This window comes from Equus caballus, chromosome 15 (genome assembly GCF_041296265.1).
Source record: "Equus caballus isolate H_3958 breed thoroughbred chromosome 15, TB-T2T, whole genome shotgun sequence".
Taxonomy (NCBI): domain Eukaryota; kingdom Metazoa; phylum Chordata; class Mammalia; order Perissodactyla; family Equidae; genus Equus; species Equus caballus.
The window spans coordinates 97600848-97625956 of record NC_091698.1 but is presented as its reverse complement, the minus strand read 5'-3'; the positions used below and the strand labels follow the sequence as shown (position 1 = coordinate 97625956).

The following is a 25109-nucleotide window of genomic DNA, read 5'->3' as shown; positions in this document are numbered from 1 at the left end:
CATAGTGTATTTCAAGTCCTGAGAGCTGTCATGATAGTGGAGGTCCTAACAGAAATCCAGATATTTTAAGGAAATGGTGTCCCTGAGATATGTTGACAGTTTGCAACAAGCTACTCATCAGCATGTGTTAAGTACTAAGCCTTGGCTGGGCTAAGCACAAAGTTGGCGTCATAATTCTGACATCCTAAAAATAAATTTAAGGTGATCCTTTTCATTTTTTCCTTATCAAAATATCATTGTCCAAGATATATAAACTTTTTCCTTGTGAGGAATTATTTAAAAAAAAACCCAAACAACTGAGCCTTACAATTTGTATTTCCTGTTGGGAGATGGAGGTGCTCCTGATGGCTATGGCCAGCAGCCTGGTCCTTCCAGCACTGCACTCTAGCCAGAGCCATGCTCTGTGTTGGCCGTCCTGCAGGTTTTCTAGAATTGATGGGTGAGTCCACCATGACCACAAATGACCTTCCCTAGCAAGACACTTTAGACGGGTACCATTCTGATGACACTGCCTGGGTTTAACTTGGAATGAAGAAAAATAAATGCAGTGGGTGTGGGATGCATGGAGCACAGTCAGCATGGCGTGGCAGAGAGGGCTCTGAAGGGGGACCGGGAGCCCCAGCTCTGAGGCTGCTTGGTGATCACAGCTAATTGCTGGTGTGGTGAGCAGGTGGCTCCCCTTCCTGCGTCTGTTGCCTCAACTGCCGAATGAGAGGGCTGGATTAGATGATCTCAAGGGTCCCTTTCAGATCTGAAAGGCTACCATTCTGGGAAGTATGTCTGAAGAAAGAAGTTGAGAGAATCTATTTCACATACCTTTTGGTTCAGGAGCTTCTCCTGTTAAAGTAGAAATTGGCTTTGTCATGTGATTCTTTTTAGTTACTTGCCCTCTTTTGTTGTGACGACAGAGCGATTCAGTTCGTTTTTATAAAGGCTCTGTTAGTACAGAGTACATTCCCGATAGGTGTGGCTCCAGTCTCTGGGGGTGGGTCCCACTGACTCGCTGAGCTGATGGACAGGGCTGGACATAGGAGCCTTTGCTCTTTTCCCATGATGCTGGGTTACTGGGACAGATCTGAACTTCCGGAGTCAGGCAGCAACAGAGACTGGCCTCTATCTCTGGGAAAGAACTTCTTCCACAAGTAACTGCATTTGCCCTTTGGGGTTTTCTCAGCTGCTGTGAGACTTGGGTAAATGACACTTAGTTGTTTGCTAGAGTGAAGTTACATCTAGGCTCAGTTGAGTGACCAGTGACTATTTGCAACTTCAGATCACCAAAGAGATAGGCTGTGCCGCGGGAGCAGTCTGTACTGGTCATCATAGCGATTCTCAGCAGTCCTTACCCCGTGCCCCTGGGTGTTCTTACTGCCCAACAAGGAGCCTTGCACCTTCGAGGCATTGGGTGGCATGGGGCCGGCAAGGTGTTTTCTTACTTACCCCATATATATGCATGCAGACATCCTCCTCTCCACCTCCCACACACTCACACATGCACAATATGTGTGTGTGTCTGTGAGAGAGAGCAAGAGATTGAAGTAGGAAGTTGAATTTGGATGATTTTCCCCGGTGGGTTGAAGTTTGAGACTTAGAATCATACAGTCCTTCATGTATCTATCTATGAATGCGAAGATGTAGAAAGAAAGACCCTTTTAGTGTTAAGGAGGGCTCTGGAGTCCACAGAAGTCGATGCAGAGCCAGGACCAGCCCTTGGGTCTCTTTTATTTTTTAAAGATTTTATTTTTCCTTTTTCTCCCCAAAGCCCCCCCTGGTACATAGTTGTATATTTTTAGTTGTGGGTTCCTCTAGTTTTGGCATGAGGGATGCTGCCTCAGCATGGCTTGATGAGTGGTGCCATGTCTGTGCCCAGGATCTGAACCTGTGAAACCCTGGGCCGCCAAAGCAGAGTGCACGAACTGAACCACTCGGCCACGGGGCCGGCCGCGTGCACTTGGGTCCTTTAACGCTCAGTCCACGACCACCCCCACCCCCACCACCATCATCATCGTCAGCAGCTTAAAGTACGTTTTGAGTAGGTACAGAAGACGATTTCTAAAATACATGCAAGGTACAAATGATAGTCACACATGAACACCAGTGCACCCACCACCCAGTTAAAGTGAAAGGACGTACGTTCCCTCTGAAGGCCCACTTGCTCTCATCCCTCCCCTGAGTAGTAGTAGTACCCACCATCCTTGAATTTTGTGTTTATCATTCCCTGCTTTTCTGTATAGTTTTATCACATTTATGTGCAATCCTGACCAATATGTTTAATTGTGCACATTTGTGAACTTTCTTTAAGCAAATCACATGTTCTTCTGGAGCTTACTTTTTTCGTTCAGCATTGTCTTCCCAAGATTGTTGAGCGAAGCTGCACCTCATTCATGTTTACTTCTGTATCGTCTCCTGCTGTCTGACTCTGCCTCGGCTTATTCATCTATTTCACTGTTGATGGGTACTCGAGTGGTTCCCAGGTTTTGCTGTGGGAGCAGTGCTTCTGCGGGTCCTCGAGGGGCGCACACGCGATGGTTCGTCTGAGGTTGCTCTTGAGAGTAGAATTGCGGGGCCATGAAGTATGCACGTATTCAGCTTCATGAGGCCATTCGAAACTGTTGTCCAAAGTAATTGAACCAACTTATGCCCCAGCAGCGGTGTGTAAGGGTACCGTTTGCTCTGTTTCTTGCCGACATGTTGTCAGCAGTGTACATTTTTTGCTAGTCTGGTGGGTGTGAAATGTCTCTTTTCATGTGTTTATTGGCCATTTGGGCTTCATCTTCTGTGGATTGCCTGTTCAAGTCTTTCCCCTATTTTCTTTTTTCTTTTTAAGAGTGTGTTGTCAATTCTATATATGTCACCTTTGTTATGAGGGCTGCAAATACCTTTTCCCAGTTTATGGCTTTTGATGAACGTAAATTCTTCATTTCTTGAGTTGAACGTATCACTTCCTCTGTAGCTTGTGCTCTCTGTGTAAGAAGCCTTCCCTGACCTGTGAGCGTAAGACAGTGTCCTCTATTTTATCTAAAGGTGCTGCCTGTCATGTTTAGGTCTGTAATCCACTAGGAATTGATGTTTGTATATAGATGAAGTAGGGGCCCATTTCCTTTTTTCTCCCCCTGTGTGGATGTTCAGTTGTCCCAGTGCCGTTTACTGAAAAGACTGACCTTTCGCCTGCTTCGGATTCTCATCATGGCCATAAATGGCTGGTTCTGGCTTTCCTCTCTGTGCAGCTGTTAGAATCAAGTTCCATAAAAACATGCAGACAAAAACCTGTTGTGTCTGATTGAAATTACGATGAATCTATAGATCAATTTAGGTAGAATTAATATCTCCTTGAATCTTCCAGTTCAATTATATGGCATATTTCTTCATTTATTTAGGTCTTCCCTAATATATTTCAGTTAAGTTCGCAAATTATTTAGCATTTTTGCACTGACATTCACGGATGAGATCGGCCCTCACTGTGTTCATAGTTTTCTTCCTTAGGGTTTGTTTTTGAGGTTATGCACCTCATAAAACGGGTTTGGCCATGTTCTCTGTCTTTCTGTGCTCTGGAATTCTTTGTTCCATGGATGACAGGTGGAGCTCTTGGGTGAAGTCACTTGTCCTTAGCGCTTTCTTTGTGGGAACGCTTGAGAGTACAGATTCACTTTCTGTCTAGTGTTCTCCTGGGGCAGCTTAACTGACCTGTGCGTGTTGAACTTTTGAAGCTGTAAGTGTCACGGCACCTTTGACAGCTGAAAATAGTTTGATGCTAATGAAGCTTATCCTCTCATGCTGATCCATTACTTATTTATTTGTTTTAACAGAGAAGTGATTGAAAAGAAACCAGAAAAGTTTAAAGTCCAGTGTTTGACAGACATCAAAAACCTGTTTTTTCCAAATACAGAACCCTTTTATGCTGCTTTTGGAAATCGACCGGCTGTAAGTAGTGGATGGGGTATATCAGAGCTCTTGAAATCACTGTCTTTTTCTGACAGCAATCATCTGAAAGGCTGGCCTAGACTGTATGTGAAGCCAGATTCTCGTCCTACAAGAAATAGCTGATAAAGAGCCACCTGCCTACATCTAACGGCAAGGAGATTGTACATTATTTCATGGCCTCTAGTTTTCTTTGAAGATTGCCTAGTAGGTTTCATTTTGAAGCTTGAAATGTGGGACTAGTCACTTCAAATCCCACATTACCTGCTGAATTAGTAAAACAAGAACGTTGAATAGGATTCAGCCCTTTCTACCAGAAGGGAGACCTCAAAGGCAGTCCTTGGCACAGTAGTGAACTCAGCATCTCAATTTTAGGAGTATTGTTTCTTATGGTAAAAGAAATGCTTTGAGATTGTGTATGTACTACCCAAATTTGCTGGACAGTTCCGCATTCTGGAGAATATGGTTGGGTCCCAACTTCCCAGTGAGAAAATTCCCCTACTTTTGAAACTCATGCCCCAGAAAGTGGGTCAGAAAATAGCGGTAAGGAATGTTGGAACTGCAGAGGCTGCGGTGGGTTGTTGACTGTCTAACTCAGCTCCTGAATAGATGAGGGAACTGAGGCCCAGGGGCGAAAACTGATAATAGTTTCGCCTCCAGAAATATTCTTTCTCTACACTTCTTGGAAATATAGTTCTCATTAATGAAAACTTTATAATACTGTATCAAGTCCAAAATATCATGCGTTTGTGTTTGCAAGAACTCTTTTTTTTTTCTAATTAACACTTTACCATATATAGGATGTGTATTCATACAAGCAAGTAGGAGTGTCTTTGAACAGAATATTTACTGTCAACCCCAAAGGAGAACTCGTACAGGAGCACGCAAAGACCAACATTTCCTCGTGAGTATTGTGCACGTTTTGTGTGGTTAACTGTTTTGTTACGTTGTTGTTACCGTCTTAATCTTGGAAGGTATTTTATAATTTACAGTATACCTTTTTATCTTCTGTTGCCTATGTTTTAATCTTTAGTTCTTACATGGAAAAATATATTTTAACTCCTTGTATTTTAACTTCTTGTAACTTACGTTTTGGGCAGTCTTGATTGAATCAGATCCCCTCTGGGCCGAAAACTTGAACTAGTGGTTAGAGTCTGCTGTAGAGTGGAATTGAATGAATTTGAAAACTAGTGGTTTGGATTTGCCAAGTTGGGCTTGAAAGCCTAGAATGTGGATTAGAAATGTAACGAAATTGGAATATCACGTGAAGCTGTATTTAAAGAGGAAGAGCTATATATCTCTTTACGTGCTGACCTGTAATAATATTCTCACCAGATGCATTGCTGTGTAATTCTAAGAATTCTTCGCGTATTTTTGGTCAAGGCTGAAGCCCAGTTGCCCTGAGGCAGGGGGGCTGAATTGACTCACTGTTTGTACTGAGGCGTCCTGGTGGGCTGTAGAAGTTCTCTTGACTTTGACGTGTCTCACTTGGGGTTCCTAACTTCTTAGAACGTTCTTCCTCATCCCGTGTGTTGGGAGCATTGCCCACCAGGTGCATCAGCCCAGGCAGACAGGTGTCGTCTGGCCTGGTCCGTCTCAGAGGCTTCACCTCTTCTGGCCTGCTCTGTGCAGACCTGGAAAGGAGCGCATGGCCTGAGTGGCACCAGGGGGCCTGCTGGAGCCCCCTTCCCGTGGAGGAGTTGGATGGGGGCAGTTTGGATCTAGTGGCTTCCCAGGGACTGGCCTTCGCTGGGCGCCTCCTGTGGTTTTAGGTAAATTCGAGATCTAGGTTCCCCCTAGAGCAGATTTTCACTTTCAAGATGTTCCCTCTAGCAGTTGGCGTCTAATCCACCTTAACCAGGGCCCTTCCAGAACAGCAGCGGGCACTGATTCCTTTCTTAACTCTTTCTTTGCTGCTTCCCCACTCCCCAGTTCTACATGGCCACCCCTGACCTCAGCGTCCCCTCTTCTCCCTCGTTCCCTAGCACAGCACGTTCCCGCGTGAAAGGGTTTCCTCAGTCTGGGGAAGATGTGGTGGATTTCCATTTAGGGTCAAAAGCACTCTCAAGCGATGGGAGAGTGCTCAGAAATGGTAAAGGTTTCTGCCCAGCAGCAGCCAAGTGGCAGGTCTTGTCATAAGGGGCGTGGAAAGGGGACTTGGGCGTCTCTGAGGGTTTGCTGGGAGGCCTGTGAGGGTATCCCGTTCGCTGAGACTTGGGTGAAAATGCGCACTTGGCCCGTGCCTTGGCCTGGAGTGGATCTCTGCGTGGGAGGACACCTTCCACCTGGGCTGGGAGACGTGGTTGTTCCTGCGAGCGAGTGATTCTCCTTCGCCAGGAAAGCACACACTTTTCTCGGGCACTGAACTTGGTATGATCGTGTCAGAGCCAAGTAGGCGCCTGCCCCTTGGAACCTGGGGCGCCGTCTCTCAGAGTCGTCTGAAGGGCTTCCGAGGGCTCGGGGCCACACGGTAGGGAATTTCAGGGCCTGATTCTTGGCATTTGTGGCCATCAGTTGTGAGCCCTGCCTGCTCCGAGGAGCCCTGTGTGTGGAGGGTTGGCCCCAGAGAGGCTCACAGGTGGAGCTTGGTTGCCGCTCCGAGCCCATGGGAATCGCGTGAAGCTGGTGCCTGCCACACCCTGGCAGTGAGCAGTGAGCCACAAAACTCAAACAAATAGGTCTTAAAGCCAGGAGGTATTTTAAAAATTTGTTTTAATCCCCAGGAAGACATAATTCTTGTTTATTAAGAGAGATTTTTCCCATTTTGTGCAAGCCTGATGTTTCTCATAAGCCTTCTAGAGTTCCTTTATTAAATACACACACTCATCTTTATTTCATGAGTTATCTTATGCCTCAGAACATGCTAGTTCCTGGAGTTTGGATTTCGAAAGCCCCTTTGGGTTCTTGGCAAATTGGAACTGGAGAGGGACCCAGTGACTGTCAGGGAGGACTCTGGGAGTGTGTGGAGAAGCCTGGGTGTGTCAGAATTTCTGGTTGGAGGCAACTGGAGGTCTGGAAATTCATATTGAGTACAGCAACTTTCTTTTTTGTAGTGTAGGCCACAGAACTAATATGTAACATCTTCTTGGGAATACACAGAAAATAGAATGAGAGAATATTGTGGGGAGCACTGAGAAACACTCAGTCTAATCCAACTTCACACTCTGTAAAGATGAAAGGCCTGATCCCCAGAGAGGGCAAGTCACCTGCCCGAGGTTCCACAGCAGTAAGGTGGGAGTAGATCCCAGGTCTCTTGACCCTCATGTGTCTAGGGCGAGTAATTAGCTGGGGCTAATTATCTCCTAATGTTAATAATTCATTGTTGACTGAATTTATTGAGCATTCAGTACACGTGGTTTTATTGTTGCATACGTTATTTAATTCTCATATGAACACTATGGCACAGTTTTCATTTTCTTCCCATCACAATTGTGAAATTGTGGCTTAGGGAGATGAAGCCCTTTGCCCAAGATCATACAGCTCGTCAGTGGCAGAGGCGAAGGTCATATCCGTGTCTTCGTGACCCCAGGGCCGGCTCTTTTCAGTGCGCGGTGACTCGGTCTCTGATGCTCCAAAGATGAGCTCTGTCTGTGATGCTGTCCCCCGACGCCTGTGCGTGAGCTCTGCGGTGGGCGGCTGTCTGTCCGTCCACTGTGCTGATCCCTTCCTGTCCTCCTTTGCTTGTGCTCTGTCCTTCACGAGTCCTTGGTCCCAAGTCAGGTCCCACCCACCTTGCTGTGACTCCTCCTCCGTATACTGCTTGATTTCCTATTAGTAAGGAATTATTCTAGAACAGCCTTCAAGGTGTTAAGTTGGTGGTCAGCTCCTCGGGGTCGTAGATTTCTCCTGACTTCCACGTGTGGCACGGGCACGTGGCACGTGTTCCACTCGGCTGAGTGTCCCTCAGAGGCAGTGACGTTGTCCGTTTTCCTTCCAGGTACGTGCGACTCTGTGAGGTGGTCGACCATGTCTTTCCCTTGCTGAAAAGAAGCCACTCTTCGGACTTCCCCTGCTCAGATACATTCAGTAATTTCACCTTCTGGAGAGAGCCACTGCCACCTTTTGAAAACCAGGACGTTCATTCTGCCTCAACGTAAAATGTTCCAAGCAACCTCCTGACATCACGTGGAGACCGGACACCCCCATTAAAGGATAGATTTTGGGAGCCGTGGCGCGGGAGCTCGGGAGCCTGGCATGCATCCTTTGCTTAAGAGCAGGGAGAACTGAGAAGCATTTCTCTCTCCCCCTGCCCTGGGGGTTGACATTTCTCAGTGAAATTATAGACGAGGGATCAGGCACCTTCTTAGTGTGGAAGGCATTCCTCGGTTGTGGCTTAGAGCCAGGTGCAGCGCGTCCCTTCCCAGCCGGCTTGAGCAGTTTGTCTTCGGTTAATGTGCAATATGGGCCTATGAAACCTAAGCAGAGGCGGCTGACGGCAGTCCTCGCTGATGACAGTGTCAGTCGAGGAACGCCGGATGTCTGCGACTTCCAGCAGAGTAGGGGCACGTTTCCACCACAGCCGTTTGTGCCACCTCTTCCGCACCTGGCGGGAGGGCTGGGCTGGGTCACATGACCTGAATCTGAGGTCTCTGAAGGGACTCCAGACCTCACTGTTCTGGGCCTTGGCCTGTGGATCTTCCCTTGCAGTATTTGTCAACCAGTCTAATTTTTAGGCGATAAGTTCTTCTTTAATTCCTTTGGTTAAAGATAACCTATGTAACTGGCATATTTTCCCCCATTTCTGTGGCTCCAGGCTGGAATATTTATGCCTTAATGCATCTGTGGCAGACATTTTATTTAGAATGTGCTTTGTCTAGCTCTCCGTGACTTTGTAATGCCTTAAGTTCAGATTCTAGTAAATATTACTGAGGCAGTATTTCCGGTCCGTTCAGCACTCTGCCAGCAGCCTTTTATCCCCCAAGGTGGTGCTGAAAACGTGGACCAGAGCTGATGCCAAATGAGAGTCATGTCGATTTCTGTTAGGAGCTCTCAAAAGAAACTGGTTGGTTTTAAGAAAATAGTTTCAGGAAGTTAAATTATATACTTTGTAGATGGTATTATTTATTGCTTTCCTCTGATTGAATTGCTGTTATAAGCATTTTGGCCATATTCTTACTGTCATTAATCCATTAAAAAGATACACATGTTAGACTATCCAAAAAGCCTTATTGTGTGTATCTCACAACACTGACCTTCTTTTGAACTGATGAGTAATACTTGCTATTTTCCTTAGCGTTTTTTCACTCAAATTCAAGGCAAGTGGGTAAGTGATAACTTAAGTGACATTCTTTAAGCCAGTAGAAGATGATTCTTTTACTCGTTTATTAAATTGGCTTGTGGAGAGAACCATTTGAAAAGTGAAAGAATTATTTCGGTCAAAGATTTGCTTTACTTTTTCAAGTGTTATTTTTTTAAAGAGTGTCTTACTCCAGTCATAGAAATACTTTCCTGTTTAAGTCGCGTCGTTTGGGTCGTGGGAGGCAGAAGAACAGTGGAATGAAATTTTACTCTTTCTGTGAAAGAAAACCCAGAGGCGTTGCCTTCCTTGTAGTTGGTGGGCCCCGTGAGCAGAGGGTTCCTTGACCGTGCGGCTCCTGCGACCGCACAGAGAAAGGCAGGCGGACGTGCGGAGTTGACTGCAGATTTGCAGAGAAACATGGACATGCATGTGCAAATTCCCTTTTGGAGACGTTAAAAATAATTACAAATAGTCCTGCCTTAACTCTTCTGGGCTTGTTCCTTAGTGACCTTTGGAGGCGACATTAATTCTTTCTGCCACGAGGGTATTTTGGGGTGAATTTAACTGTATGAACTCAGTATAAGCTGGCGGGCCTGCAGAGCTGACCTGGCGTCTCCCTGTGCTGGGAGGAACGTGGCTGTGAGAGTGGCTAGTGTATCCCTCATGCCGTGTGACCCTCATCAGGACGACAGCTGTGGTCTGCTCTGTACCTGGAGGTGTAAGAGCATGCAACTTTGGACTCGTAATTTTGATGTACCTTAAGCTTCTGCACCACTGCACTCTGAAACAGAGCACGCCTTCCGGAAAGACGCGCTCTCGGATCTGTGTCAAGGTCAGGGTGTGACCCCTGGAGAGCCTGTAATATTTACACCTGCCTGTGGCTTTGGAAAATGAGATTTGTACCTGGGTGGTGCTCACATGTCTGGGAGTTGGTTTGTCTGTGTTTACACAGCTATAACCTGCTAACCCCACACGTCATGTGCTAGAATGCTGCATTTGGACCACACGTTTCAAAGTTGCCGTATGGAAATCCATCACTCCGTAGTGACAGGTGATCAGATGTTCATCACATGTGATGAAGAAAGATGTATATACTTGGTATATAGAAAAATATCTATACCTAGTACATTGGAGAAATGACTATACCTTCAAAGAAAATTCCCTTTTCAATTTTAGATTTGGGTCACCACTTTAAATATATTTTATTTACAACACTTAATCTGTATTTGTGTATGCTGGTGCAATGATAAAAATCACTGTAATACTTCATTGTGTTGTGCTGGATCCAAAGCTAGAAAATATAATAAATGAGACTGATGAAAGACTTCTCTGAAAATCAGGTGTGTGAATTTTAAATAGTTTTTGGTAAGTTATTGAGTTGCTCATTTTCTGATATCAAGCGTATTATTTTATTTAAAAAAAAAAAACCCTTAAGTCTATGAACTGTTCAATATTTGGAATAAAAGAGCCAGTCTTTTCTGATGTCTTTGGTACAACACTGGCCCTGTTCTGTTCACTTGGGAGCGAACGGGGTGAAGATGGAGAGAGGAGGGCAGCACACCGGGCTTGTCTCACCCTGGTGGGAATGACTCCGGCGCAGAGAGGGTTCAGTTAAATGTCATTCATGAAGTGCTTCCAGGGCCTGGCCCATAATCGGTGTTTAACAAAAGTGGGTTCTATTCTGTCTTCTTTTGTGTGATGGTCTGTTGGGTGCCACCGCAAGAGGAGACACAGGAGAGGCTCAGAAAAACAAAGTTTATTATACTTAGGTCCTCGAAACCGGAGGCATGCATGCCACGTGGCACCAGGGGCAGGAGGCAGAAGTAGTGGGAGGGAGGGGAGAGCCTAGGCCATGGCCTTAATTGGGTTTCTTGGAAAAGGCAAGGGTGGGTGGAGTGAACCGTTGGGACAGGCTAGTTTGAATAATTTCAGCGGCCTCTAAGCTCTAGGGCTGGTCCCTGGTTGCCTGGTACCCTGGGATGATTGGGAGTATTGCCTCCCAGGGTGTGTGGGCCGGGGTGTGTGGGCCGCTGGGTGTGTGGGCCGCTAGAGGAGGCCTGGCTCTGGGTTGGTTAGTTTGCATATCACAGGCTTGCTCCGGCTGGGCCCTTTGCTGTCTCTAAGAAGTGGCTAGCCAGTCTCTCCCCAGCCAGAGGGATTTTTAAGATGTCTAAAGACTATAATAATATACAGAAAATAAAAGTACAAAAAATACAGTTTCCCTTACCTCACATCCACTGTGCTCAGCTTTTGGACTCCCCTTCTCTGTGCTGTACCCGATTCATTTTTCATTTTGAATGAATCAATCAAACTGTCCCTAGTTCACCCAGGTAAGTTGAAAAACGCCATAATTCGTATTGATTTGGTGCATTGTCGACATGCCTGAGACGTCCTATTGATTTACCCGTGTCAGCCTAAGTGTTTTTGGAGTAAGTGTAAGAATATTGGTCCCTAAATGTGTATAAGATGGCTACTCAGGGTACCAGGCTGAACTCATGAGGCCCAGATCCAAACAGTTCGTGTCTAGGCATCTGTAGAATTAATGCTCTTGTGTCTTGAAAACAAAACAAACCCTCTCGTTTAGTTGAACATCACAAGTTTATTCCAACTCTTATTTTGGATTGTAGGCTCTTTTATCTGTAAAATAAAAATTAGCGTAAACTGTCGTCCTGGGCCTGGTATCTCGCCCTTTGCCGCTTGTCTCAGTGGTACCACTAGGCTATGCTGTTTCCATTCGGTTGTGCTGGCAGCTCTCACGTACGTGCAGAGGAAGCTAGTTCAATAGCTTGAATTTCCCCAGTGTCTCAGCTCTGATCACCTGAATATTTAAAATACTTTCTATTTTGGTTTTCAGAATGGACACACCCCACCAGTCTTGCCAGCCCTTTCATGCAAGGCTGGGGAACACTGACGATGAAAAGCCTGTGGCCCTGGGGCAATCCTGGGATCAGAGGAAAGTCATGAAGGAAAGTGAAGCAGACCTCATTTAAAAAAATTAAACTCCTTCTGGAATTTGAATTTCCTCATTCTAGTGGCAGTGTCCTCCTAACCAGCTGTCAGGAGAGCTTTGCCACATTGCCCACCACTTAGGCGTCTACCTCCCTTTGCACATCTGTATTCTGTCTTCGGATGCGGGGGGCCAAGTGGGAGCAGCACTGCCCTGCTTCCACGGGCCTGGGGGTGCTGGGAAGGCATCCTGTCTGCTCTAAACGAAAAGAAGGTGCTTAAAATGCCACTAGGGTCCCTTCCTACCTCTGATCCCTTCTCCAACTCCTGCTGTAATTGAAGGTGGGGTTAAGGGACACTACTATTGAAGAAGGCTTGGTGCCCAAAGGAGACCAGAATATGACCAGACAGAAGCCAGCCCTGCAAGTCAACGGGCCTCAAATGGCCGCCTGGGGGCCCAGTCAGCTTTGGTTTGGAGGCACAGCCTTTAAAAACGTTGTCCCAGCTTAACAAAGGCCCCTCCCTGCAGTGCTCGTCCTGAAGAGCAGCCAGGTGCCTTGTGGGCTTGCGGGAGAGGGAGTTCCTTAGTGGGTTGTTTGGGTACCAGAGCGCCTGCAGTTGGCACAGCCCAAGGTCAAACCTCACTACCTGGCTCAGAGGAGGGAGCAGTTGGTGGCTGCCATTCAGGCCTAACAATCATTTAGAGTTGTGGGTTCTCAAAGTGAAGTCTCCGGCCTGTAGTGCCAACATCAGAGAGCTTGTCAGAAATGCAGGTTCTTGGGCCCTGCCTGAGTTGTACTGGATGAAACGGTGGGCGTGGGGCCCACAACCTAAGAAATCCTCCCAGGATTCTGAGGCATGCTCAAGCTCCAGCTGACCCACCCGAGGTTCGGGCCCTGTTCACACGGAGCTGCTTGTGTGTTAGGGCAGCTGACAGCCAACTTTATCTAGCGTGGCCCGGGCAACAGAAAGGATCTGCTGAAGGAGGGAGGCCCCTGGAAACCCAATACGGGGGTTCGATTGAGTCACAAGGTGTCGTCAAGACCCTTTGAGACACAGTAGCCCGCCCAAGCCGCCTTCCTGGGCCTCTCAGTGTGAGCTGGTCCTGGCTGGCAGGGGATTCTGGCTGCCACCAGGATGGGCGGCCCAGGGCCTGTGAAGAGCAGGCCTGGGCTGTGCCCAGATTTCTGATGGCTCCCTTCCTCCCCCAAATTGTCGGAGCCTGGAGGTGCTGTCCTGGTGCCAGCGATCTTTTCACTGGGGCAGGAAGTCCATTCAGCCCTGCATTGCTTTTAATGAGTTTTGCAAGCAAGTGGCCTCTTCCCGTGACTCATTCTGCCTTTTGTGCACCGGAGATTGTGGTTTTAAGTTTCAGATTGGAAAGTAACCACTACTTCTGCTTTCTCCGCTGCTGGAATCTGAACAAGTTAGATTCATTTTGCAACAAAGAAATGTAAATGTAGGAGCGCCAGTCATATTTCTGCCCTGATTGTAAAAACATCCTTTTCCGAGATGGATGACAGAGCCAAGCTAAGAAGAAATGGTTTATATTGTCAAGTAACGGATGCATTGGGGATCTTTGTATTTTTCCTTCCAGAGGGGTTTGATAGTTTCGCTTTTATTTTTTGTCTTCTTGATTCATATTTCAGGGATATCCTAAAAATAAACAGCTCCTGTTGATTCAGTGTGGCCGTTAACCTCCGATTTATTGGGAGAGACTTCGTTCTGGACAAGTTTGTGTTCTTGTTTTCATGCGGCACACAAAGGATGATGATAATAGAATTTCCTCTACAGTGAAGTAGTTTTCATCTGGACTCTCCGTGGACCTCAGTTTACGGTCCCCGAATTTGTGAATTTCTTAGGATTAGACAGCATGTGTTAAATGGACACCATGCAGCATTTTTTCTCCAGTTCGAATAATGTAGTTACCTTCAAAATGTTACAGTGTTGAAGTAAGTTATTTTTATACAATTCTTTTTAAATATGTACAAACATAAAACAATAGCCCTTAGACCACAATAAAACCAAAATGCATTTAAAATTAAGTGCAGATAAAACTAGAGCGCTAAGAAAATGCAAATTAACGTGATTGTTACCTGGTTGAACTGTTGAGGTGTGGAAGCCAGTGGGGTGATGTCGGGTTTGGGTTTAGAGTAGACATTTGTATTCGTGTTTTATGTTTCATTGGTCAGCTTGATTCCGTCAGCTTTTGAGCATCACAGGCCGCTATTTAAATCCTCCCTAACACTGAGTTCTACAGAATAGAGTCATGAAAAAGTTCTTATTGCTCACGTCCATCTACATTGACTGTAATGCACTGGTGCGGAGTTTTGCTCCAAGGATGGGGTTCCCTCAGTGAATCGTGTGGCAGCATGAATGTGGCACTGACTTGGAAATGGAGACTTCTGAGTTTGTCTGGGGACTGCACTACCCAGACTCCGCTGTCCTCATTCTCTCTCTTTGAGGTGCCGTCAGACCTTCGTTGGACATTCTGGGATGTCACTTACTGTTCTCAAGGCATCAGAACATCCAGGGATGGGGTTCTGGATGCCCATCACCCTTCTCTCCTCCGGGATTCTGGCTGATGGAGCATAAACTGAGCCTGAGCACCTGGGAAAAGGAGAGAGAGCCTGCTTCCTGCTTCGGAGCCCAGCCGGCCTGCACCCTGACCGCGTGGGCAGAGGCTCAGCCCTCCGACCCGGAGCTGCTCCCCCTTCGGGGAGGAGAGAGGAGCAGCTGAGGAGAGATCTGTGGACAGCAGCCCCCAAACCTGCACTCCTGCCGTCACTCTCTAACAACATGGCCGGTCTCACAGTCCAAATGGATGTCTGCGGGCCTTGAGGGAGGCGGGCGGGAAATCCCACTTCTAGAGAGCCCAAGCACTTTTGAAACTTCTAAGTATTTTGTAGTTTCTCTTGCTTTGGACGCACGTTGGTGGATGGTCAGATGAGAACATTTGCATGGATTTGGGGGGCCCTAAGATGGGGGATAGCTTTCTGTGGGGACTGGGGAAACTGGCCTGGCACCTCTTGTTGCGATGGCACCTCCTGCTGCAGGAACTGAGGCCGGGTAGCTGAGCAGCCTCCGGGTCCTGAAGGTCTGTTCCAGTTCACTCAGCGCCTGCAGGAAGATGCGGGGAGGGGTCTGACCCTGACACCTTGAGATGGGTGGGACCTTGAGTGGTGTCTGTCTCACCCGAGCTCCCACTGCCTCACCCCTGTGACACCACGCTGCTGAGAAAGCTCCAGACCTGGGGGTTCCCGACATGCCCTTGACAACTGCAGGAGGAGGAGGGGAGGACAACGGCTCTGACTCTGGCCTCAGAGGAGGCCTGGCGTTTCTCCCAGCAGCAGTTGCAGTACCTGGCAATCAGCATCATTTTACAACAGTGCAAAATCATCACCGAGCTTATAAAAACTGAAATTCAGACCCAAGGCATCGTTGAGGGGCGTCAGCGTACAGTGTATGAAAACACGAGCTCTAAAAAGGGCCAATGTGATCACGTCCTATGTGTCCGTGGGAGTAGTCACCCATGCATGTGCATAAAACACGCAGTTTACTGATAAATAGTTGATAATGCTCGTTCACATGTTCACTGAAGCAAGGCCCCTAAGACCTTCTCCCAACCGGTAAGCCAGTAGACTACGTTTACAATAACCCGTCTTTGAACTCCTTCTCCAGTTTGTGGAGTCCTCTCACATCCTTGAGCTCACTGACTTGCCTTCTTTTCCCCTCTGCAAGTCTCAAGCATCCCTCAGGCCCAGCCTACGCCCCACCTTCCCTGTGGTCTCTTTCAGCCTGGCACACATGAAGCTCTATGGGTGGCTGCCGCACATCAATCATTCAATTCATCCAAACTTGCTGAGCAAGGCTGTGAGCCAGGCCAGGAACAGGGGGTTCTCCGTGTCCCTGGGTCATCCCAGGTCAACCCTGAGCCCCATATAAGGAAGTGCTTTTATGTTTCTTTTCCAAAGCAACTGTTGCAGTGCCTGGCACCTTGCATATTCTCAGAGAGGTTGATCTGAAACAATCTGGACTGTCCCCTATTCTGTTTTGCAGTTTCTCCTTGTGGCCACCAGTGGCCGATCTGGGCATCAGTTTCTTCACCTGCGAAGTGGGAGATCGTCACTCTCCCTGCTGGTTCCACGTGGTCGCCATGAAATAATGCCATCAAATAATGGGCATGTCTGTGCTTTGGAAACTGTAGCAAATGGCATAACTCTGGGTTTTATTGTCACTGGTGTTTCAGATCACTTTTTCCAGACGTTCACTCCATTTTATTGAGGAGAGAGTTGAAGTCCAGAGATATTGTGATTTGTCAAAGGTCCTCTAGCTGGTAAAAAGCAGGACTGGTACTCAGGTCTCCAAATCCAGCATAATTTCAAGTGTCATCAGGCTCTGTCCCATTGCACCCACCAAGAGTGGCAGTTGTGTGGGTGGCCACTGGACGATGGAGGGGAAGTGGGCAAAGATCAGAGCAATCACCACACCGTGTGCCCATTGCATGAGCCAGCCTCCAGAAATCTACACACAAGAGAGGCACCACCGGCCTGGCTGAGCTGATGGTGACGAGAGGACACAGGGCAGGGAACAGGCCGTGAGAAAGACCTGAAGCAGCTTCCGTGTGTTACGCAGGGTTGAATCACTGTGTGCACCACCACGCATTTGCTTTTTAAAAAGCTAACACAGTTTCAAAAATGGGGTAAGTACTTCCTGTTTTGACCAGGAACAAATGCAAACCAGACCCTGTTCCTCTCCCCAAGCAGAGCTTGGCCTTTCGATTCAGAAGCATCTGCGAAGACCCAGTTATGCTTGGGTGGTGGAATGGAGCATATATAACTGAGGCTCCTCCCGAATACACCAGCTCCTGGCTGAACTGGAAGATTTGCCAGGGTACCATGAAACCTACTGATCAGACACACCAGAGTGTGAGCTGATGAAATAGCATTTGGGGCACAGCACCAGGAGAATTGTGTTCCCCTTCAGCCTCTGTTCTTCGCCACTGATGTCTCACAACAGCATAACAACACAAAGGAATGACACTCATGTTCAGTGGCTGAAATCCTGATGTAGAGTATCCTGGGAGAAATGTTAACTGGTTTGGAACTTCCTGTGACAATGGGCAAGGGACAGGGAGTTTGGAGACCCTGAGCGTTAGCAGGTGTGGCGGAGGAGGCTGGCTGTCCTCTAGAGAGTCCTGCTCTCCTTCATACCGAGTTGTTGCTGAAAAGCAGCCGCCTCCCAGGGACTAAGTTTCCCAGCCGCTGGCCCTCAGCCCCACATCTCGGTGGGGCCGTGTCACTGCATCTTGGCAGTGGGATTAGGAGCAGCAGAGAGCTGGATCACCTCTGGGCCAAAGCAGTTAGAAAACAGGTGTGTTTTTTTCACACTTCCCGTCTCTATCCATCACCTGAAAGCAAAGATCTCTAGGGCAGAATCACAAGATGGAAGGAACCTGGGTCCCTTAATTGCTATGTGACAGGCGGCCTCCCAAATCTATAACGGGCTTTGTGGAGTGAGAAATGAGTTTCCATGGTGATAACCTCTGAGATTCAGAGGCTTGTTTGTGACAGCGGCTAGCATTATCCACTTGAGGCACAGGTGAGGGGACAGATGAGGGAAGAGATTCAGATCAGAGGGGAGCACGCTGGCAGAGCAGCCTGAAGGAGAGAGGTGGCCCGCCAGGCCTCCTGTGATGGCGAGGGGCAAGTATGCTTTAGAGGGAGGGGGATTCCATCCTGAGCTTTATGTTCTCTTTTTCTGTTTGTAAAAGCAGGAGAAAAAAAGAGGAGAGAGAGAATTGACAATCTGGAAATGCTGCTGAGAAGCTGTCTTCTCCCGTGGCGCTTTTTGGGGAGAGGGAGGAGTTAGCAAACATTGAAGAAATGAGGACAAATAAAAAAAGGAGCAACTATCAGCCCCGGGAAAAGTAAAAAGTTATAGAACAATAAAATAATAAAAATATCATGTCGTTGTCCTAGGAGGTTTGGGGATGTGAAAAGAGTATGAGGAAGATAAAATCTTCATCTATCATAATACGTCAATAGGTAATATCTAAATTTGCTTGACCAAAAAATTACCGTACATTCATATTATTTAGAAATATAAAAGTAAATACCAGAATACACAGCTGAAGGACTTGAAAAGGGTTGTCTGTGGAGCAGGAGGAGGGGGGTTTGTGGGTGGGTGGGGCTGGATTTTGTTCTGCGTCTTCTAGAAATACTCTTTGACTTTTAGAACTATGTGAATATATGATTTTGGTTTAAAAAAACCAGGAGGATGAAAATTATAAAAGGATGCCAACAAAAAAGAAGTAAAAAAGGAATGAAAGTTCAACAAAAAGGAGGCATGGAAGAGAAGGAGAAGAAAGGGCAGGAACCAACGAGGAGAATGGATGGAGCTCTCCCTCTCTTCTTCCCTACTCTTTAATTATATTTGAGGGAGATTAGCCCTGAGCTAACATCTGCTGCCAATCCTCCTGTTTTTGCTGAGGAAGTCTGGCCCTGAGCTAACATCCGTGCCTATCTTCCTCTACTTTATAGGTGGGATGCCTACCACAGCATGGCGTGCCAAGCGGTGCCATGTCAGCACCCGGGGTCCGAACCGGCGAACCCCTGGCTGCCGAAGCGGAACATGTGCACTTAACCGCTGCGCCACTGGGCCCGCCCCTTCCCTACTCTTTAATATTTTCTAAGAGACAGGTCTTCTTCACTAGGCAAACTCTCCAAGGACAATCCATCTAGTGACCAATTCTGAGAGCACCAATACGTTTATTCATAAGCTGCTTTACGCCTGGAATGAGTGTTTTATGAAGCAATCACCATGTTGTCTGAGTGGTGTCTTGAACATTAGAGCCAGTACTTGACAATAAAGAAAGCATTTGAAGGAATCAAAGACCTACTATATGTCCAATACAATACCAGGTGTTAGGGGATCTGCAGAGCTCATGGCCAGTAGGAGACAGGTGTTTGAAGAAATTGGATGCTGAAGTGTGGCAGGTGCAGCGACAGAAATGTTGGTGTCCTGGGAGGGCGCCGTGGAGGGAAGGGGGAGTTTATCTGGGGGTGGGGGAGCAGTGGGTGTTATCAGAGGACGACCTCCTCTGGTGGGTGGGTGGTGCCTGGACTGAGTCTAGAGTGATGACTGAACCTCTTCCCTCCTGGGAACAGAGAGAGGCACAGAGGTGTCGCGCAGCATGGTGAGTGGGCAGCATCAATGAGCTCCACGTGGTTGGGGGGTTTGAAGTACGCTAGAGACGGGGTTGAGAGGTGGCTGCATCACAGTGTGGCCTGGCCGGATGATCCGGTCTCACCTTGAATGTACTTGGTGACAACTTGAGGGAAGGGGGCAGCCTGATTGGCTGTGGGGAGGTCGCTCAGGCTGCGGTGTGCATGGACCAGAGAGGTGGGTTGGCCAGGCAGGCTTACTGGGGACTATTAGGGCTGCTCCGGCGGGAGAGGCCGAGGGCCCAAATCTAGGCAGTAACATGGGATGAAGGAGCAGGAACCAGGGGAGTCCAGGGGAACCCAGAATAAGTTCCAAGTACCCGACACTCATGTCTGAGAAGCCACCACCAAATCTAGGAGCTCAGGCAAGGAGAACGAGCCAAGGGTGTGGAGTGGACAGATGGAGGGTCAGCTGGAGACATGTCGTGTAGTTGAGCACTGAGAAACCCCACCTGGTGGCAGTGAGCAGCAGGTAACATGTCCAGTTTGGGCATACTTTATTGTCCCCAACAAGGTGGACAGGAGCGATTCGGACACAGGTCCTGCCAGAGCAGCTCCACTCTGGAGAGTGGCTCCAGAACAGCTCCTTTCTCCAGGCTGCCTTTCCTGGAGACCTTCGCTGCAGGAAGAGCAAGCGCTGCTCTGCTGGGCGAGGCCTCCCCTGAGCCAGGATGGGCCTCACTGCTGGGCTGGGCACAACTCGGACCCCCTCAGAGCCGCCCAGAGCACAGCTCTGAAGCCACGTGTGGACCCCCACATCCTGTCCCCTCTCAGCTTCTCAGCCCAAGCCTGGCCCCGTGGGTACCTGGCCTCTTCACACCTCTGGGCAGGCAGGCGAGGAGCCTCGTGTGGCCTCGGGTCCAGGTGTGATCTCCATCCCAGCTCTTCTTCTGTTCTTTCAGGAGAGAGGACCTTGCTGACAACTTGCCCAGATTAATAAAACTGACGTTTGGTTCCTACATGCCTATTAGCTTTACATTTACCCGTGTTACAATTGTGGAATGGAGGAGATGTCATTGGTACCTTTTGGTGCATTTTGGCTGGGAATAACTGAGAATAAACCTCATGAGTTTTACATGAAGAGAAGGAGATTCTTGGTGGGGAGGCCGAGCTTTTACAGACCCTCTCTGTGGGCCTCGAGGCTCACTTGCCCTGAGGGGAGGCAGCAGCTGTGTGCCCTCATCAGAATTACGGCTGTGGCTGATGCTGGTGAGAAGTATTGGGACAGAGAAGCTTCTAGAATCACTCAGAGATTTTCAACCTTGGTTGTCTATTAGAATTAATGGGGGGGGGCAGGGATTTTAAAAGTCACTGATGCCCAACTCCCACCCTGGACCAACTGAATCTGAGTCTGATTCTCCACCTGCCGGTGAGGTCCACTTGGCTCGGAAGTGCTTGCATCATAAACTCTGATGGTTGTAGATTCGAAAGACCCAGACTGTGGGTTCAACCACAGCCGCGTGATGGTGGATTTTATCTACAAAAAGATAAAGACCTTTGTGAGCCAGGGGAGGGATATTCCATCTTCTTGAGTAGTGCAGAGAAAAAACCAAAATGGAATTATCAGGAAACAAAAAGCTAAAAATAAATGTGGTGAGCATTGCTGACAGGAGGGAGTGGAGACAGATCCGGTACGTGGCTCAGCACTGGGGTGCCTGGAACATCTGGGGAAACAGAAACGAAGAGATTTTCAGAGGCAGAAGGGAGCCTCCAATAAGATACGGAGACTTCAAATTTCTCAGGTTTGCAGGAAGACAGCGGTATCTCAAATGTCACTTTCTGGAGAGCAGCTGATTCGCAGCTCTCACCATGAACCTCCTCAAAGGGGGCGTCTTCCTGCTGAACGTGTGTTTACAGAAAAACACGTCAAACAGCTGGCCAGACTCACTGGTATTCTGGCGAGGCTGGAAACAAGTATATTTAACACGTTCATATACTTTCCGTCTCCCAGAAATTCTCCAAGTCTCTGTTACGGTGTTTGGCTGAGCTCTGAACTGTGTGATGAACTGGTCCTGCCACCATAATTTTCCAAGGGCTTGGAATTTGCTTGGGTTTTCTAGTTTTTGTGGGTGTGGTCCTGAGATAATCTTGTGGTTCTTTTTTTCTTTTGAGGAAGATTAGCCCTGAGCTAACTTCTGCCAATCCTCCTCTTTTTGCTGAGGAAGCCTGGCCCTGAGCTAACATCCGTGCCCACCTTCCTCTACTTTATATGTGGGACACCTGCCACACCATCGCATGCCAAGCGGTGTCATGTCCACACCTGGGATCCGAATAGGTGAACCCCGGGCCGCCGAAGCGAAACATGTGTACTTAACCGCTGCACCACTGGGCTGGCTCCAATCTTGTGGTTCTTAGCGGCTCTTTGGGAAAAGGGGACATATGAGAGACTTGACACTGTATTTCTGCAGGTGCTAAAGGAATCATATCCCCTCCATTGGAAGGTGCTTGGGAAGCAGCTGCTTTAGAACAAAACCATCAGGAACCGCTTTCTCTAACACAGAACAGAATGAGAAATTTGAAAGGAGGATTATTTTAGACTTCAGTTTCTTTGACCTTTAATTCCTAGGTGGAAATTAAAAAATGGGAAACGACTTACAGTGTCCATATTTGGGAGCATCCTTCAATGTATATTTGGGCTCACTGTATAATCCCTCCACCAGACAATGTGGCTGAACATATTTGCAATGTGAAATGGCATCGTGGTAAATTTTCAGAATGGGGGAAAATGTGACCTTGGAGTTAATTTAATTAATACCCTGTGTTTTCCTATTTCAGAGCCTTCAGTGGTACAAACAGAATAGTAATAGGAGTTGACGGAGTGGTTTCACAGCTTGGGGAGTGCTGTCCACCTCAGGAGGACACTCATACACACACTTGCACAATTGAGTCAAGTCCAGTGAAATGCGTCCCAGGGTCTGGTGACAGCAGCCACCCTATTGGTTTTGGTTTGCATTCGATCAGATGGACTAGCCCAGGGATCTATGGGTGCCATGAAACATTCAAATGCTTTCCAATAACCTACTCACTAACGGGCCTTTCTGGAGCTGGAAAAGTAGTCCTCAAAAAATATTGATAGATAAATAGCAAGCAATGGGATGCATTGGAGTATATGAGGGAATCATTTGGTATAAAACTAACTTGGCTTGACCTTGTTTTTCCAAAAGGGCCTGACGTGGCCGTTGAGCATGCATTGTATACCTGCTTTAAGCATTTACTATGTCCCAAAGACAAGGACAAATATCCTTAAGATAAAGATGTAACTTCCCCCACATTGACATTTCCTTAAGGATAAGCATCTCTCCCTAGGCTGGGAACTGATGGCTGTGCTCGCCTTGTGATCACCCAGCTTGAGACAACAGACCTGCTACCTGCTATGTCCATCAATAGCTTTGCCCACAGGGCAGTCTTGTGACTATTGTAAAAGGGACATTCCTAACATATGCTCTTTGTTCCAAGAATATATATAACCAGTTTGTACACCCTACTTATTTGGTGCCCTTCTTTCCTTGGGGAAGGATGGCCCTGGGCTAGTCCTCAGATTTGGCTCATAATAAACTCACCTCAATTTTGATTTATAGATTGGTTATGGATTATTTGCACCAACGTAGCAAATTTTACTAAATCATCTTTAATCTTTCAGTTGTACAATGCTTCAGGTGGGTTATGTGTTTGACAACCCCCTCATGCTAGGCAAATATTCATTTTATGGTTGGATTAAGTTTTCTATTTGTTTAGCTAAAGATGCAGACAACTATTGGAAGTGAGGTGGCCACCCAGAGCAGAGAGCAGAAGATACACTGTGATGCGTTGTAGTTGTCATTGGCCCTTCGTTGACCTGTAGGACACTAGCCGGGTAAAGGAGGCTCTTGCCGGGTCTACGAAAGTGTATTTCTTATTGTTCCACAACATCCCAGAAATCCCAGTTCTGCACAGTCCATCCCTGGATTTTCATTTAGTACTCTTTTATCTGGAGAGAGAGAGAGAGAGAAAGGAATTGGTTCGTGCAATTGTAGGGCTGCAAGTCTGAAATTTGCAGGACAGGCTGGCAGGCTAGAGACCTAAGGAAGAATTATGTTGCAACTCAAGTCCAAAGGCAGTCTGGAGGCTGACGTCCTTCTTCCTCAGGGGACTTCAGTCGTTTTCTCTTAAAGTCTTCAACTGGAGGCTGGCCCTGTGGCTGAGTGGTTAAGTTTGCACTCTCCACTTTGGTGGCCCGGGCTTTCACCGGTTCAGATCGTGGGAGTGGACATGGCACCGCTCATCAGGCCATGCTGAGGTGGCGTCCCACATAGCACAACCAGAATGACCTACAACTAGAATATACAACTATGTATGGGGGTGCTTTGGGGAGAAGAAGAAGAAAAAAAAAGTTTTTAATTGATTAGATGAGGACGTAGGGGAGCAGAATTTGCCACTCCAAAATGCGTCTCTTTGGCTTGATTACTTTTAAGAACAAAAGACTCAAGAAGAAACTTTGAACTTCCCCCTAACGGCCTTAAAGAATTTAAGACAGAAGGCCTGTTCCAGGAGGGAGCTATCACTATAGATAATTGTAGTATGATATGAACTAGGTATGGTAGACAGGGAGAAACCTAACAAGATCCATTAGTTCAAAGTCCTCTCTGAGTCCCATTGTCTCTGCATGGCATGGCAAACAATTGTTTACCAATTGCCTTCCTCCCCTTTGAAGTCCCAAACCACAACCCCCAAGATCCTCTTTTGTCTTTAGCTGAAAATGGTGTTTAATGTGGTGGCTTTGGCCATTTTGGCAAGCTACTCAGTTTTCCTGGGTTTCTCTCATGTATACATCTTATAAAAATTGTTTGATGTCCACCTGTTGTTCTATCTCATGTCAATTTAACTCTTAAATCAGCTGGAAGAACCGAGAAGGGTAGAGGAATATTTCTTCCTCCCCTGCAAGGACCACTCACATTATGTAGGGTCATTAGGTTTACTCACAATCTACTGATTTAAATGTTTAATCATATCTGCAAAATACCTTCACAGCAACATGTGGGCTGGTGTTTGACTAAACATCTGGCACCATAGTCTAGCCAAATCGATGCATAAAATTGACCATGATAGATGCTAAAGCTGAAACTTGGAGAAGTATTGAACGATGTGGCTAGGACTTCAGTTGAGAGCTCTCTGACTCTAGAATTTGTTTCATTAAGCCACACTATCTCATTTAGTGTCTCTGTATGTGCATTTTGTGTGTGTGTGTGTGTGTGTGTGAGGTACTGAGAGTATTAGCCTAGGGTCTGCTGATTGCAGCAGCCATTCCTCCTGTCTTGAGTAGCTTCTGGTCACCTTATAGGAAAAACTCTGGATTTCCCCAGGTTTCTTGGCAATATATTATCTCTGGCAGACTGTTCTCTAGGACCTCGCATTGTGGGACGGTAAGGATTTCTGGATAGATGTAGGGAGATAAGCTCACGTCTAGATCAGTTCAGTTGGATTCAATCCTGCCTGAATTATTTCATCCTGACCATGTTCCAGTTTGCTCTGGGCCACAGTGTAGTTTAAGAGATACAGCTGAAATGCCCTGGCTCATGCCCTGAGGATCTGGTGGAGATGGAGGCAGGCAAGCACAGAAAGAAGAAGGACTGGGGTACATGCTACAGTAGGAATCCAGGGCTGTCACTGAGGATGATGGGCCGTGTTACTCACGTCGAACTTTACTAATTCAGTTCTTAATAGACAATATTGAGAAAATACAGTTTTTAAAACATCCATTTAAATTTGTGTTGCCTTTATGTTTTAACCAAGCTCAGCTTGCCTTT

General features: G+C 47.2%; 1 protein-coding gene across 31 annotated transcripts in view; it reads left to right on the top strand.

The window, feature by feature from the left end:
* The window catches only part of LPIN1 (lipin 1), a 123726-nt gene extending 113236 nt beyond the window's left edge, over window positions 1-10490 (top strand). For all 31 annotated transcript variants that reach the window (XM_005600211.4, XM_070236642.1, XM_005600214.4 and 28 more), the window contains 3 exons: window positions 3804-3918; window positions 4716-4819; window positions 7853-10490. In XM_005600211.4, the coding sequence (XP_005600268.1) occupies window positions 3804-3918; window positions 4716-4819; window positions 7853-8012 (379 nt within the window). In that variant the 3' untranslated portion in view covers window positions 8013-10490. The remainder of the gene's footprint in view (window positions 1-3803; window positions 3919-4715; window positions 4820-7852) is intronic.
* The last annotated feature ends 14619 nt before the right edge of the window (window positions 10491-25109 follow it).